The following is a 14821-nucleotide window of genomic DNA, read 5'->3' as shown; positions in this document are numbered from 1 at the left end:
CTGACTTTCACTGAATTAAATTAATAAACTTACCGATTAACCAAATTAGATCGATTTGATGGGTTAATTTGATGTTAATTGAAATTTTAACACTCCTACCCTCCACCATCCCATCCGCGGTGATGTTTGCTGTGGGTTGGGGTCCTGCCCGAAAAACTTTTTACTCTCCATGCTTGGCACCCTGATTCTTCTCCGTGGAAACACCTTCCTCCAGAATTATCCGGTGTGTATCCAAGTTTGTTATCTGTCTGGTCCTGCACTGCTCTGCTGCTCGTTCTCAACTTTGATGAGGCGGCAAGTGTTCCCGACCAATGGTTTGCTAATATCGACGAACATCGCGCTGTTTACTGCTGCTAACGCTGGTATATGCCGTAATTTTCTAAAAATGTAAATATTTGGAGAACCTAAAACTGGAATAGATTGAATCTTGACTTCGAAAACATTAAACTGAAAAATTCGAGCTGCTGAATCTAAAGTTTCCAAAGTAAAGATTCAAGCTGTTATAATTATAGTTTCTCTGAAAGATTCATTTTTAGAAAATTACCACATATACCAGCTTTAGCATCAGTACACAGAACGTCATGTTCGTTGATCTCAGCAAACCATGTGTCAGGAACACCTGGTGCATGATATAGACACGCACTGAATGATGATGGCGGAAAGTGCTTGCAGGAAGAAGAATCGAGGTGCCGGCCATAGACAGTTAAAAGATTCTCAACATAGGATCCCAACCCAGCACAAACATCTACACGAATGGAATAGTCGAGGGCAAGAAATCAGACACCAGCGGGGATGAATCCTGAGCAAAAGGCCGTATATGAAATGTTGTTAGCTAACAACCACATAAGCTGCAGCAACAACGTAGGAGTAAATAATTAACGCAATCCCCACAATCATTTTATTGCTTCAAAAAGGAATTAAGAAACAAGATTAGATAACAAAGCGATTAAAAAAGAGAGCACATTACGATTAAAAAAGAATAAACTTAATAACAATAGCCTTATGGGTATGGTAAAGATCATTGTGTCAAAAAATACAATTTCAAAATCTAATTTCTATAAATTGAATCCGTAAATATAAAATGTAAAGATTAATGAAATTATTATGAAAAAATATTAAAGTTTAGTTAAGTAATTTAATCAAAAAATAATTAATTAATGTTCAGAAATTAAATTATAAAATTCAATCGATATTGAATATTGAATAGCACTTATCTAAAAGGTCAAAATGATTATTTAACCATTATTTAACATGAATTAATGGATGATGATGGTTAATTTCATTGAGATTGAATTATAATTAAAATAAGCATGATAATTTCTTAATTAACTAATCGATTAAGATTAATTATAATATAATCTAAGAATATAAGTTAACTTAGTGGAGATGACAACATATCATCTTCCTCTTCAAGTGCTCAACCGTCAAAACAAAGAAAAATCACCATTTTTTAAAGCTCTCATTCCACCATCAATTTGTAAGTTAGTTAAGTCATTTTTCTTGTAATTTTCATAAATTTATAATTATGAGTGCTTGATTTAACTAGTTTATGTATCAATTTTTCAATTATTAAGTTTTTAGCAAATTACCATTAGAAAGAAATTTTTAATTTTGGGCTTAATATGAAGGAATCGATAGTTATTAGGCTTAGATGGTGATAAAGACTAACTTAAAAAGTAAATTGAACTTATTAGAAAACTTTGTAATATTATGGACTAAATTAAATAAATTAAAAACCTGTTATAAAATTATGCTATGAATAAAAAATATAAAGTCAATAAAGAAAGAATGTGAAATTAAATTTTGATTCGATAGGTATAAAAAATTTTGTTTCTCAATCCATTGGATGGAATAGGAAGATGATCGCAGAGATTTTTTTTCTTTTTATATTGTTGCAAGGATAAAGCCATTAAATTCTTTTAGGGAGTCCGAAATTAAATTATAATTTTTATGATAATAAAAATATAATTTTATCATTTTAGTAACATATATTTTTATAAATTTTAAATAATTAAATTAAAATTTTATTATCTTAAAGAGTTAAAGTGTAAATTTACTTTTACTAAAAAATTTAAATGGACTCCAAGTGGCTCTTGCCAACCCCCAGCTACACCCCCGAGTTGTTGCCACATCTTGGTACATCCATTTGATAGAGACTTTTGCTTAGCATTCATCTCAACTATGCGTGATTTTCTATCTCGACTATTTTAATCATGATGATGCTTGCAAGGAGGCGGGGTCCCGAGTTGAGAAACTTTTTACTGTCCATACTCGACACCTTAAGTCTTTTTGTTCGAAAAATTGATTTTTTGAATAGTTGTTTAAATCTACAAAAATAAAAAACTTACTCAAAGATATAAATTTAATAGGTAACAATAAATAATTTTTTATCCACAAACAAAGACAAATAATAACTTTATTTATATGGAACGAACCCAAGCTATTTTATGCAGACCCAATTTATGGATTTATCTTTGAAAAATATTTAAATTATTTTAATTTTAATTTTAATAATTATATATTTTTTCCTTTTATAAAATCATATCTATATGTAACTTAACATTGTGTTTAATGCTTACATATAGTACTACATATTACTATAATTTAAAAAAAAAGTATTTTAAATTACAAGATATATAAAATTGAAATAATATAATTATAAAAATAGAAAGGATGGATTCGAACCTTGAGCTCATATTTTAGATAGTTTTAATTTTTTTTCAATATTCTAATTCACAAAATTTGAATAGGTATTCAAATTCCTAATTCGAATTATCATCTAGACAAGTCTTTTTATTATAAAAATGGGATCAAAATAATCATTTAATTATTATTTTTTCTTTCACACTTGAAAGTTGGAAGGAGAAAAATAGAAAAAATAGTTAGTGAATTGAAGTAATCTATATTAAGTTGATTCGATTCAGATAGTTAAAATTTAAATCGATCGATTAATCAGATAAAATATATGATTAATCAAGTAAGTTTATTTTTCATTTTTAATTGTTGGAAGTCACGAATTGCTCGTCAACATGAAAAAAAACCAATCTGAATTAAAATATTTGTATAGTTTTGAAATACAATTAAAAAAAATCATAATTATGGAATTTAACAGTATTTTCTTTTTTATTTAATTTATAATTAAATTTAACTCTTTATCATGAAAAAGTAAATATTTGTAATTAAAATAGTAAAAATAAGTCAAAAAATTTCATATAAAAACATATTATTAAAAAATAAAATATAAGAAATATTTATTATTTATTTGATAAAATAAAATAAAATATTATTAAAATAAATTTAAAAATCTAAAACTTAAAAGTAATAGAAAAATAAATTGAATTAAATCGATTTTTTAAAACTATTAAAATTAAAAAAAACTCAGTCCAAACTTACTTAAGAAGGTGACGTTATTAAAGAGATATTTTGCATCTTCTGTACTTCGGATTACGTGTCAAGTAATGATTGGGTATTAAAATAACACGTGTTTAGGGAATCTGTGTGTTTTTTATTGGATGGACGAAAGAAAGCGCGTGGATATAGCAGGGAACCAATGGATCAATGGCGAAAGCCGTAATTAAAATGAAAACAAAGCCCTTTAATTAGAACCCCATTTGTTGCAGTAGCTTGTTATTAAGTTCAATTCTCCTACGAGTCCCTATATTTTTTGAAAATTTAAAATTTAATCCCTACATTTTCTGATTTCAAGATTTTGATTTTTTCACTCACGTTGAATATGAGTACGTGACATTTTATTATTATTTAAAAATTTTTATTAATATAAATACTGTATAATTATGAGTGTAATATAAACATATGCATAATTAATTATAATATAAAATTTAACTAATACAATGCGTAACAAATAAAGAATTAGACAAAATTGGACCTAAAGAACATGGCAAAACCTACCTATGACGTATGCACATGATAAGACTTCTTCCTTACCCGATGAACCAATGCCTTATTCGATATTATGTGAAATTTTAGCATTGAAAAGATATGATTTTAAAAAATAATTTTTAATTAATAAATATATTTAAATTTAATAAAAAATCATTGATTTAGTTTTATTTTTTAAATCAATTAAGTAAAGAAATTAAATTATAAATTAAAGATAGAGGGATTAGATTTCAAAAGCTTGAAGCTTATAGGGACTAGGACATAATTAAGCGTTATTATTATTTTTGTTTTCTTTCACTTATGAAGGTCGGGGGTGAAGTGACAGGCACTTGCGCAGAAAATTGAAAAGAAAAAAAATAGCCAAATTGAAAAAAAAAAGAGAGAGACGAAGGTTTATTCAGCTTCGTTAATGGCGGTTAGGGTTTTCTTTTGATCTCCTTCTAGAAGGAACCTTAATCTCTCCCGCGTAAATTTTTTCAAGAGCCCGCGCTTTTTCTCTCTTATCGTTTACCAAAAAAAACCCTAATTCAAGGTTTTTCCCCAATCTCTCTCAATTTCAACTTCGTTTTTTCCCCCAATTTTTACGACTTCTCGGGGTTATTTGGGGATTCGTAAAGTTTTGAAATAGGAGAGCGAGAAGCTACGATGGGCGCTCAAGAGAAATCGCAAGGGAACTCCAATTCGATGCAGGTCAGCTTATTTCTCGGTGTTTTTTTTTTTTCCTTTCAGAAAGTCTTTTGGGAGCCATAAGACCGGTCTTATTTTTTTTAGTTCACTTGCATAAGATAAGCTAGGTGTTAATTTACATAGTAAGTTAAGTTACTATCTTCCAATGAATTTAAATATGTTTTTGGCTTTGTAGGTAGAGATGCCCTTACTTTTATTTTTACTCTCTTGTTCCACAGTTTTATTAGTTAAATATGACTTAGGTTTTTGTTTGAGGCGTGCGGTGAAGTGAAATTGGCTTTAAGTGGGATACCAGACAATTCTCTTCTTGGGAAGTTAGATAAATTGGTCTTAAGTTAGTATTTTTTCAGCTTTTTCAAATTTTTTTGTGATTATGTTGTTTAATATATGTACGGAATGTGGACAAGGGTGTGTTTTAGTCGTCAAATAATGGTTAAATTATATTTAATGAACCCTTTTTAAGTAACTATTTTCAAGCAGTCGTCATTACTAACATGCTATTTATATTAGTAATTGTTTACATTTTCCTGAGGAGGCATTGGAAGTATGATCTTTGTAGCATTTGCTAGAAATTTCTGTGTTATGGTGAGGGTGTTGCTCTATGGGCGAGTTATCAAATCTAGAATGCGAAAACAGCATCATCATCGATAGAAACACCATGTGGTGAATGGAAGCCTATAGGCTGCCAAATGTTATGATAGGAAAATAATTAGCTGGGAAATTTTTTTTTTGGGGGGGGGGATCATAAAAGTTATTTTGGTTGTTAGTGTGACAACGGACCAAATAGCTGCTCAAAGTTCAACTTCATGTCAATGCATTTTCTGTCTGCATTGTTTATTTCTTTGAATTTAGCATGAGTTTTGAGATATCTATCTAACTCCTCTTCCTTTATGTTGGGGTCAAATTCCTTATATGCAAATTCAGCGAGTAAAGGTCTATCGTTTGAATGAGGATGGTAAATGGGATGATCAAGGAACTGGGCATGTCACTGTTGATTATTTGGAGGTCTGTTCAAATCTTTTAGCTGCTTCTACAGTTCTCTTTTTTCAGTCTGGATTTACTTTTGAAATTAAACTATTTAGGCAAAATTGTGTTCTTGCTTTTAAATGAATGCTATATGCTATACTTCAGAGATCAGAAGAGCTGGCTTTATTTGTTTTTGATGAAGAAGACAACGAGACGTTGCTTTTGCACCGCATCAGCCCTGATGACATTTACAGAAAGCAAGAAGGTATATTTCTGCCTTGGCTAATAGCAAATATGCTGTTCATAACTGGATCTTTGCCATTTTTGAATATTTCAGTTTGATTGAATTATATATGCATATATCTTCAGATACAATCATATCATGGAGAGACTCAGAATATTCTACAGAATTGGCACTTAGTTTTCAGGAGAACACGGGATGCTCTTACATATGGTAAGTAACTGTTTTTTTGGTTATTCCTTGTTGAGTGATTTCTATCTCTATCTTTACATCCCCTTTTCTTACTGTTCTCTCTCTGTTGGAATTTTATGGCTTCAGTTTTTCAACTCCTATCTGTTTTTCTTTTTATTCTATTGCAGGGACCACATTTGCAATGTGCAAAGAAATATGCATTTCAGTTCTCTTAACAGTAAGTACCTTAAATCCGATTGAAACTATTAAATCTTACTCCCTAAAGTAATCAAACATTGCATCCTTGTAAATGTTTTAACTTTCTTAGTGACTCGTCCAAATGAAGACTAAAGTTCCAGAAAATCTTTAAATATGTTAGCAGTTATTTTGGTTAATGTAATAATATATTTAGCTTTTCTGCCTTATAGATAGGACAATCTTAATTAAATGTGCTTCATTTGTCAAGTGGCTAACATCTGCTGCTTCTTATCCACTGAAGATTGTTTTTTTTTCAGACATGCGTGCAACATATCATTTGTGCAATTTTGAAATACAATAATGGATAATGGTTTCTCATATGATTACTGCAGACGAGATATTTCACACAATGAATAGCGAGTTGAGGGAGTTGCCAGCCGTGGAGCTTTCCACTCTTCCCATAATCCTGAAGGTTATAATGAATGACCGAGTCCTCTTGATTGCATTTTATTTAGGGTTGTTTTTGTTGCTTGCTGTAATTTTGAGGGTTTTTTGTCAAAAACATTTGATAATGCTTTTCTTCCTCATTTTTTCTCTCCTTTATTTTTAATGAAGTTAATGGTTTTTATGCTCTCATGTTTTTCGATCATCTTATTTTACCTTATTTAATAATTATTTCTATTATAGCCCCATGATTTCTTGCCTTGATTAAGTTTTCTTGGAAAGGTCTTCAGATTTAGCCCGCTCAGGTAATGCCTGTTTATATGATTATTCATTAAGGTGATCATTTTTGTCCTGCAGACTGTGACTGAGAGTGGCATTGCCGATCAGATGCGGCTGACGGAACTTATATTGAGTGATGTATGCTTTTCTTGAACTTTGTTCTTGCTAACAGTTTCTGTTTGTTAATTTTTTCTATATATAGATATTATGTAGTTTAGTATTCTGTAATCAACTACTGCTCTTCTTTCTATCTTAATATTGGTATATCTGTCATATTTTCAATTGTTGCTGTGATATGAACTGAGGATTTGGTTTTCCACTGGTTTCTCAACTTTCCGAGGTTGTCAGCTCGTTGATCTTCCGTCATATGGAGAGAGATTAAATATCTTTCTTCAATATGTTACTACGAGCTCGAGTACTTGTTCTTTTATATTTTCCCTATGATGTCATGGCTTTATCGTTTGTTACTCTGCTTCCTGGTTTCTTTTATTTTTTCTGTTTTAACTCTATAGCTTAATACCCTTGCGTTGATTTTCCATCCATGTTAGTTTCTTAATATTTTTAGACCTGCTGAATTGAGTATGCAGCAAGATTTCTTCCAGAAGCTGATGGAGCTATTCAGAATTTGTGAAGACTTGGAAAACATAGATGGTCTTCACATGATATTCAAAATAATTAAGGGGATAAGTTAGTACTCTTTCTAACTTGGATGCTCTTATTTCTTTGTTATAAAAGCTTATATTTTACAAGTAATTCATGGATATGTGATTTATGTTGTTGGCTGTTTTACAGTTTTGCTTAATAGTCCTCAAGTTTTCGAGAAAATATTTGGGGATGAATTAATCATGGATATTATCGGTTCTCTTGAATGTAAGTCCTATACTGTTTGTTCGTGGATTTATTATTGGTGACTATTGTTGATTGAATTCAATGTCTAATTTGAAAATGTACTTATATTATTGGCACGATACTTCTTTATGCAAATAACTTTGTTATATTTGGGGATTTTCTGAGAGTTTGTATGTTTCCTGTTTGTTTGCTTTCTCTTTTCAAGTACATTGTTCTTTGTGTTATTTTTTAATTCAATTTCTAAATTATGACCTACTATATCTGTAACTAGAGTTTTAGCTTCTACATAATAACTTAATAGTCTTAAACTTTCACAGAACTGCCAATATACTCGTACTGTCATGGTAAGTTTTTGATGATGTGAAATTTTATGTTGTTATTGAGAAATAAATCTCAGCTTTTGCAAGTGATTGATAATTCAAGTAAATTTTTACATGAATCTTTAGGCAGAGCAATCCATCTTTCATTGGTAATTAGGTGAAGCTTGTTTAAACCTGTGTTTGTTGCTTCAAAATTGGTTACTTTTCTGAGATGCATGTTGGTTTGCCATTTAGTATCTGTTGCATTTTGTTAAATTCTGGATTTTCTGCTTAGTGTTCATATGATGTTCTTGTCTACATGCCCCTGAATTGATTATTTGCTTGATAGTTTATACCATGGTTTCATTAGGACTGAAGACACTTTCTTCCTTGTATTCAGATGATGCTGATGTTCCTCAGGTGCAACAATATCGGCTTTTTCTGAAAGAACATGTTGTTTTTAAGGAGGTATTGTATTCTTGAATGTGTCTTAATGAAATGATGGAGGTTTAGACTTGGAAGAAATTTAGATCAGGAAGAAAATCCAGGATCTTTTAGAAAGAGTTCATTTTATGATATTTGATTTTTATAGGCTATTCCAATTAAAAATCCCCTTGCCCTGTCAAAGATACACCAGACATACAGAGTTGGTTATTTGAAGGTATGCATGTTAAAAACTTTATTTATGAGTCTCACTCTCGTCTTTGATCATGTAACTGTTGCTTTTGATTGTTTCTTTCAGGATGTTGTTTTGGCAAGGGTATTAGATGAGGCCACAACTGCCAGTCTCAATTCTATAATTCATTCAAACAATGCTATTGTAAGACTTTAGTGTCTGTTGTGAAATACATGTGCCCTTTTGTTTTCTTTTGCACTAATTGCAATAATGTGTTTTAGGTTATTTCTATATTGAAGGATGATAGCACCTTCATTCAGGAATTGTTTGCTAGGTTGAGATCACCCACCACATCTGCTGAATCAAAGAAAAATTTGGTAACTGTTGACATTGGTCTGAAGTTTTATTGTTTTATTTTTCATTTGGTATATGAATATTTGTTGTTCAAGGTTCTTTTCATGGGTTTGAAGTATGGTTTAGTCTGTTTGATTTGTGCCTGCAATAATTCTTCAGCTTATTCTTTCAATAGGTATATTTCCTGCACGAATTTTGTAGTTTAAGCAAGAGCCTTCAAGTGGTGCAGCAGCTTCGACTATTTAGGTATTGTTTTCTACAAGTTAGAATCTGGTATAAGTGTTGTTTTCATGATGTATCTTCATTCTGAAAGCTAAAGTTTCTCTGGAAATATCATCTAAACAAATTTTTTTTCTGCATCTTATGGCTGAGTTTCCATTTTTCTATCATTTTAGGGATCTTATCAATGAAGGTATTTTTGATATCATCACTGATGTTCTGCAGAGTCCAGATAAAAAGCTTGTACTAACTGGGTAATGGGGGCATTTTGTAATATTTTTCTTCAGTCTTTTATATTTTCTTCCCTTGCTTTGCGTATAAATGTTTCGTTTCCTTAAGTTATGATGAAGGCCTAACAGTAGGTCTCCATACTGGTTGCAGGACAGACATTCTCATTCTGTTCTTGAATCAGGATGCAAACCTTCTGCGGTCTTATGTTGTTCGCCAGGAAGGAATTCCACTTTTTGGACTTTTGGTATGTGTTCTGTTCAAGTTTATTGGTAATATGGTAAAAAATTATGTGGAAATAAAAGAATGGGATGAACTCAAAAGATCTTCCTCACCTTGGTATGTGCTTGCCTGTATATAGGGAGAGAATTAGAAGAACTAACGTAGTTGTACACTTGCAGGTTAAAGGGATGGTAACAGATTTTGGGGAGGATATGCACTGCCAATTTCTTGAAATTCTTCGTAGTTTACTGGATTCATTCACATTATCAGGAGCTCAGGTGCCTACCTTTGATTCTTGATTTCTCCGTGCAAGTTTTATATTTTGGTAGATGGGAAATTTTATAGACTTATGCTCAACCTAAATACCCAAATAACTGGGCCGTATTAGCTGGATCCTTTTCTTCTACTCTTCATAGTTTAAGATCATGACTTTTGGATCTAGCTTAACCTCTTTCTAACCCTTGTCTTGCTTTACTGCACAAGAATGTGGTGCTGTTCTTATTGCAGTTTTTAGAGAAGCAAAAACATTTTTCAAATTTGAATCCAGGCACGGTTGCAACTTGCAAGACAAGAAAGTTGCAAATAACCTGAATTTGGATCTTCATGCATAGAGATATAGTTATTGATTAAGCTAAATATTGATAAATTTGCTTGTGTTTGTTTTCCCTATCATGTCTAACGAGCCCAATCAAAACTTTAGCTGATCTCTTTGTTTTGTTGATCACTGAGTGAGTGTTATGAAATAAGATGCTAGAAATCACGGCTGAAGAATGCTTGTCACTGAGTGCTTCTCAGTGATTTTAATATCATATACTAATCCTTCTCATGTGATTTTCATACCTTGTATCTGTGTTATCTTCCCATTTGGTGTCCACAACAGTTTGGAGTTTATTTATGCAGGTGTAAAAATTTTGGATGTTGATTTGTGATTTATTATATATATGTCTGCTGATTGTTGGAAATTTGTCACTTAAACTTCACGTAAGATTTAATTTCTCTTTCTCCATGCGAGTTTTGGTTGCTACTTCAAAGTTCTTTCATGCAAGTACTTGACCGTGTACTGTTCTGTTGCAGAGAGATTCAATTACTGATATTTTTTATGAGAAGCATTTGGGCGAGCTAATTGATGTCATAATATTATCATGTTCTTCTGATGAGGCTGACCAGTCTACCAGTAACTTGGCAAGAAATGCCGGAAAAGTTGAAAGTCAAAATGGCGCAAAGCCTGAAATTCTCTCAAGCATATGCGAATTGCTGTGCTTCTGTGTTTTGCACCATCCTTATAGAATAAAGTAATCTTTAGGATACGTGTTCTATTAATGTAAAATTGGGCTTATTAACTGAAGATGTTAATTACCTTATCTTCATTGTTTGCAGGTGTAATTTTATCCTTAACAATGTTATAGAAAAAGTTTTGTTATTGACTCGGAGAAGGGAAAAGTACTTAGTAGTTGCTGCAGTTCGCTTTGTTCGCACCATTCTCACTCGTCATGTAAGTTTATTCAGTTTAGGCTTTAAAATAAATGTAACACCCCCACGCCGAAACCGTCACCGGAGTCAAGCTTGAGGTGTTACTAAACTTATCTTACCTTTTAAATAACTCTAAACCACTTATTTTAATTTTCGGAATAAACTGTTTTTCTGCGTCATGGTTGCTTAAAAATTCATTTCTCGAGTTTCAAAACTCGAAATTAAGATCCGTAAATTTTTCCTGAAACTAGACTCATATATATATCTACTAATTTTTTTCTAGAATGTTTGACTTATCCAATTAGTACAGTTTATTAGTTAAAGTTACCCCTGTTTCAGAATTCGACTGCACTGGCCTCTACTTACTACGAACCACCTTTCTCTCTGTAAAAAAATCATATGACTATACCGTTTGTTTCTATTAAAAATAGATTCAAGTATCAGAAATAACAGGATTTTGAAAAATCACAAGAAATTGTAGAGACATGGGTTGATGGTGAATAACATATGAAATTAAAGCTCATTGTGTCTATTTTCATATGGAATAAGCAAAACAGGTAAAGGTTTTGTATTTTATAGGGTATCTGAGTTTTGGTGAAATAGGGCCAGAGCGATTTCTGGATCCCCTGTTTCAACTTTAGAAATTCACCATAAATTTTACAAAAATAATTAGGTGGTGTAATTTATATGGTTAGAATCCTTTCAGAAATGTCATTGAAGATAAAAATGAAATTAAGCTGAAGCTGTTTTCTATGTGAATGACGTGTGAACTTTAGTTCCATAAGGAGACACATCTCTTAAGATATGGGGGGATGTGTATGTTGCTATATCTTTTCATATTTTCCTGTAGTATTTGTATCAGACACTTGTCTTACATAGGCTTGATGTCTAGAGTCCTAGACAATTAAAATATAATAAATGCTTACCATGTGCAGCACTTACTGGAATACGTCTAAAGTGGTTTGCTGGATTATGGCAGATTTCCTGCCATTGGTATCATTTAAGACGACTCACTTGTTTAACTATTAAACTGTTATGTTTGTTTGCACCATTGATATCCAACTCGGAAGTGTATAAGATTATTCTGGGGAAGAATGGACATATTTTATCTCCTTTCTAAATCCCTTTTTCACTCGCTAGGCTTGCTTGCTATACCCGTTGTTTTTATTATTTCTTTTTTCATTTTTTATGCGCTTGCAGTTTCTTAAGTCTGGTTATTTCCCCCCTTATTTATAAATAAGGAAAATCAATTCTTTTTTTTTATATAAATAATTTGTTATACTACTTTTTGTTCTCTAAAACATTTGCAGATTAGCACTTTTTCTGGTTGGTTGATTGAGTCTGTTACGTGTTTTAACTAGTTAAACTATGCTGTCGTCTTGCAGGATGAACATCTGATAAATCATATTGTTAAGAACAACCTTCTTAAACCAGTTATAGATGCTTTCGTTGCTAATGGAAATCGATACAATGTGCTGAACTCTGCAATTTTAGAGCTTTTAGAATATATCCGCAAGGTACATGTTACTTCCGCACTATATTTGGATATTATACGTTTCTGGAAGATTCTGTCTTCTAATAACTTTGTTTCGTGCAGGAAAACATGAAATTATTGGTTAAGTATATTGTTGATTCGTTTTGGAATCAATTGGTTAAGTTTGAGAATTTGGCTTCTATTCACTCATTGAAAATTAAATACGAGCAGGTATTCCTGTCGCCGACCAATTTTACAACCAAGATTTTTAGATATAGAACTTCTGTTCATGTGACTTGTCTGTTTGTAGTGCTTGGAGAATTGTGGAACAAAAATGGATGTTAATGCACCAGACCCAAGAAAACGAATTGATGAGCGTGCTTTGGAGAAAGAGGAGGAAGATTATTTCAACGAGGATAGGTATGCTTTCATCAATTAGATGAGTTAACACTTCTCTATTAAACCATTTTGTTTCCCCTTTTAATGATTGAATGTGAATGCATACAGTGATGAAGATGATACAACCTCGGCATCTCATCCTAGGAAAGTACAGCCTCAGCCTGTTCCATCCAATGGAGTTGTGGCCAACCGCTCATCATTAAGGTATTTTCACGGTCTCATCCAATAGATAACTAAAAATGCATTTCAGTGTGTTTTAGGTTCGTAATTTATATAATTTTGTAGCCCGAGATCTGGTGGACTGGTTGACTATGAGGACGATGAAGATGATGAAGACTATAAGCCACCGCCTCCGAGGAAGCAGACTGAAACCTCGGAGGAAGATGAGGGAATGTTGGAGTCCATTAGGTCAAAGCGGAAGCTGAATCCCAAGGAAAAGGAGCATGAGCTATCCAAGAAGCAACGTTTGGGGAAAAGCTCTAAATCGAGAGATAGTGTATTTGCAGCTTTATGTTCAACGTTAAGCCAAGCAGTCTTGCCTAGTAAGAAAACTGCAAACACCATACATTTATCCACCCGATCAGCTGAGGGAAACGAAGGCTCAGGTGAGGAAAATCATCTAGAGAAGGAATCTAGTAGTCCGGACGACAATAGTTCAGAAGAGGACAACCATAGAGACAAAGGATCTCCTAGAAACTGTTCAGACAACAGACAATTGACTGGAGAAGACTCCCCGTTGATACCGCCAAAATCATCACCCGAAATGGCTGTAAATGGATCATGAGTTATACAGATCCTATAATAATGGTTTGTTTTTATTCAAGGATGTGCTTAGTGATTAAACCAGCCTTGGGCCAACCAAAGAGATAAAAAAAAAAGTGAACTTGGATTCCGAGAAAGCGGATGAGTTGTCGGAGGAGGACGATCGTGTATAGTGCTACCACCCGGGAAAGACAAAAAAAAAAAAAAACCGGAAATCATGCCCAAGTAAGTCTACAATGCCTTTTCTGATGCTGTGAAGCTGCCTTCAACTGTTTGCATTTGTGAAGACATTACCCATTTTATCCTTTTTTTTTCTTCTTTGAATCTATCCACGTGGTATTTAGAAAAAGCCTTTATGATGAAAAAAAAACTGATAGAATAGGGGTAGTAATATTTTGCCCCATTGTTGTTCAGTTTTGTGGTGGGTGTGTGGCTGACTGTGTTATACTCTAGGATGATGGGTTAGGGACAGTCCAAATTTTCTTTAATTGTAGTTTTAAAACCTCATTATTTATAGAGCATTTGTAAATTATTATAACCTTTTTTTTGTTTTACTTTTAAAAATAGGGTATTCCTTCTTCTTTATTAAAATCATAAAAAAGTCAAAATTTGTTCCCAATTTTATGCTCGTTGTTGTCAAGCTTAAACTTCAATTAATTACTTTGTTCTTTTTTACTCCTCTCTTCTCTTTGCTTTCTAATTTCTTTTCTGGGAGATTTAATGGATTGAGACTTTACCTTGGTGCGTAGTATTTTCAATTTGGGTCTGTTTGGTTTTGTAGTTATTTATATTTAACTTTAATTCTTAATATATCAAAAAATTAAGTACAAAATAATTCTTTAATATTTCAAATTTTAAATAATAATAAAAATTTGACTAGAATTAAGCTTGAGTTAAAAAATGAACAAAAAAGAGAGCTCAAGTTGTAATTTGGTTTGGTCCGATTATGTCTGGTTACTTAGGGATAATATTAATAATTCCCATTTAAAAATTTTAAATATCAATTAAATTAATCTGACTTATACAAATTAATATTTTTGAGA

The 14821-nt window shown here is 32.0% G+C and overlaps 1 protein-coding gene across 3 annotated transcripts; it reads left to right on the top strand.

The window, feature by feature from the left end:
• Positions 1 to 4201: 4201 nt before the first annotated feature.
• Positions 4202 to 14316, top strand: LOC107943362 (serine/threonine-protein phosphatase 4 regulatory subunit 3A). 3 transcript variants are annotated; one of them, XM_041077329.1, is made up of 24 exons: positions 4223 to 4590; positions 5512 to 5592; positions 5719 to 5818; positions 5923 to 6007; positions 6154 to 6203; positions 6556 to 6635; positions 6965 to 7024; positions 7474 to 7573; positions 7679 to 7756; positions 8435 to 8502; positions 8627 to 8695; positions 8777 to 8854; positions 8932 to 9027; positions 9180 to 9250; positions 9400 to 9477; positions 9605 to 9698; positions 9853 to 9951; positions 10748 to 10965; positions 11051 to 11165; positions 12529 to 12660; positions 12741 to 12848; positions 12928 to 13037; positions 13125 to 13220; positions 13302 to 14316. In XM_041077329.1, the coding sequence occupies exons 1-24, from the start codon at positions 4546 to 4548 to the stop codon at positions 13798 to 13800; spliced, it is 2610 nt and encodes an 869-aa protein (XP_040933263.1). In that variant the 5' UTR covers positions 4223 to 4545; the 3' UTR covers positions 13801 to 14316. The 3 variants fall into 3 exon arrangements, with proteins under 3 accessions (XP_040933262.1, XP_040933264.1, XP_040933263.1); XM_041077328.1 differs by having other exon boundaries at positions 4202 to 4590; positions 8627 to 8854; XM_041077330.1 differs by lacking the exons at positions 10748 to 10965; positions 11051 to 11165; positions 12529 to 12660; ... (2 more) ...; positions 13125 to 13220; positions 13302 to 14316 and adding an exon at positions 10574 to 10660 and having other exon boundaries at positions 4220 to 4590.
• Positions 14317 to 14821: the final 505 nt, after the last annotated feature.

Source organism: Gossypium hirsutum, chromosome A09, assembly GCF_007990345.1.
Source record: "Gossypium hirsutum isolate 1008001.06 chromosome A09, Gossypium_hirsutum_v2.1, whole genome shotgun sequence".
In the NCBI taxonomy this organism is placed as follows: domain Eukaryota; kingdom Viridiplantae; phylum Streptophyta; class Magnoliopsida; order Malvales; family Malvaceae; genus Gossypium; species Gossypium hirsutum.
This window is presented reverse-complemented; position numbering and strand designations above follow the sequence as displayed.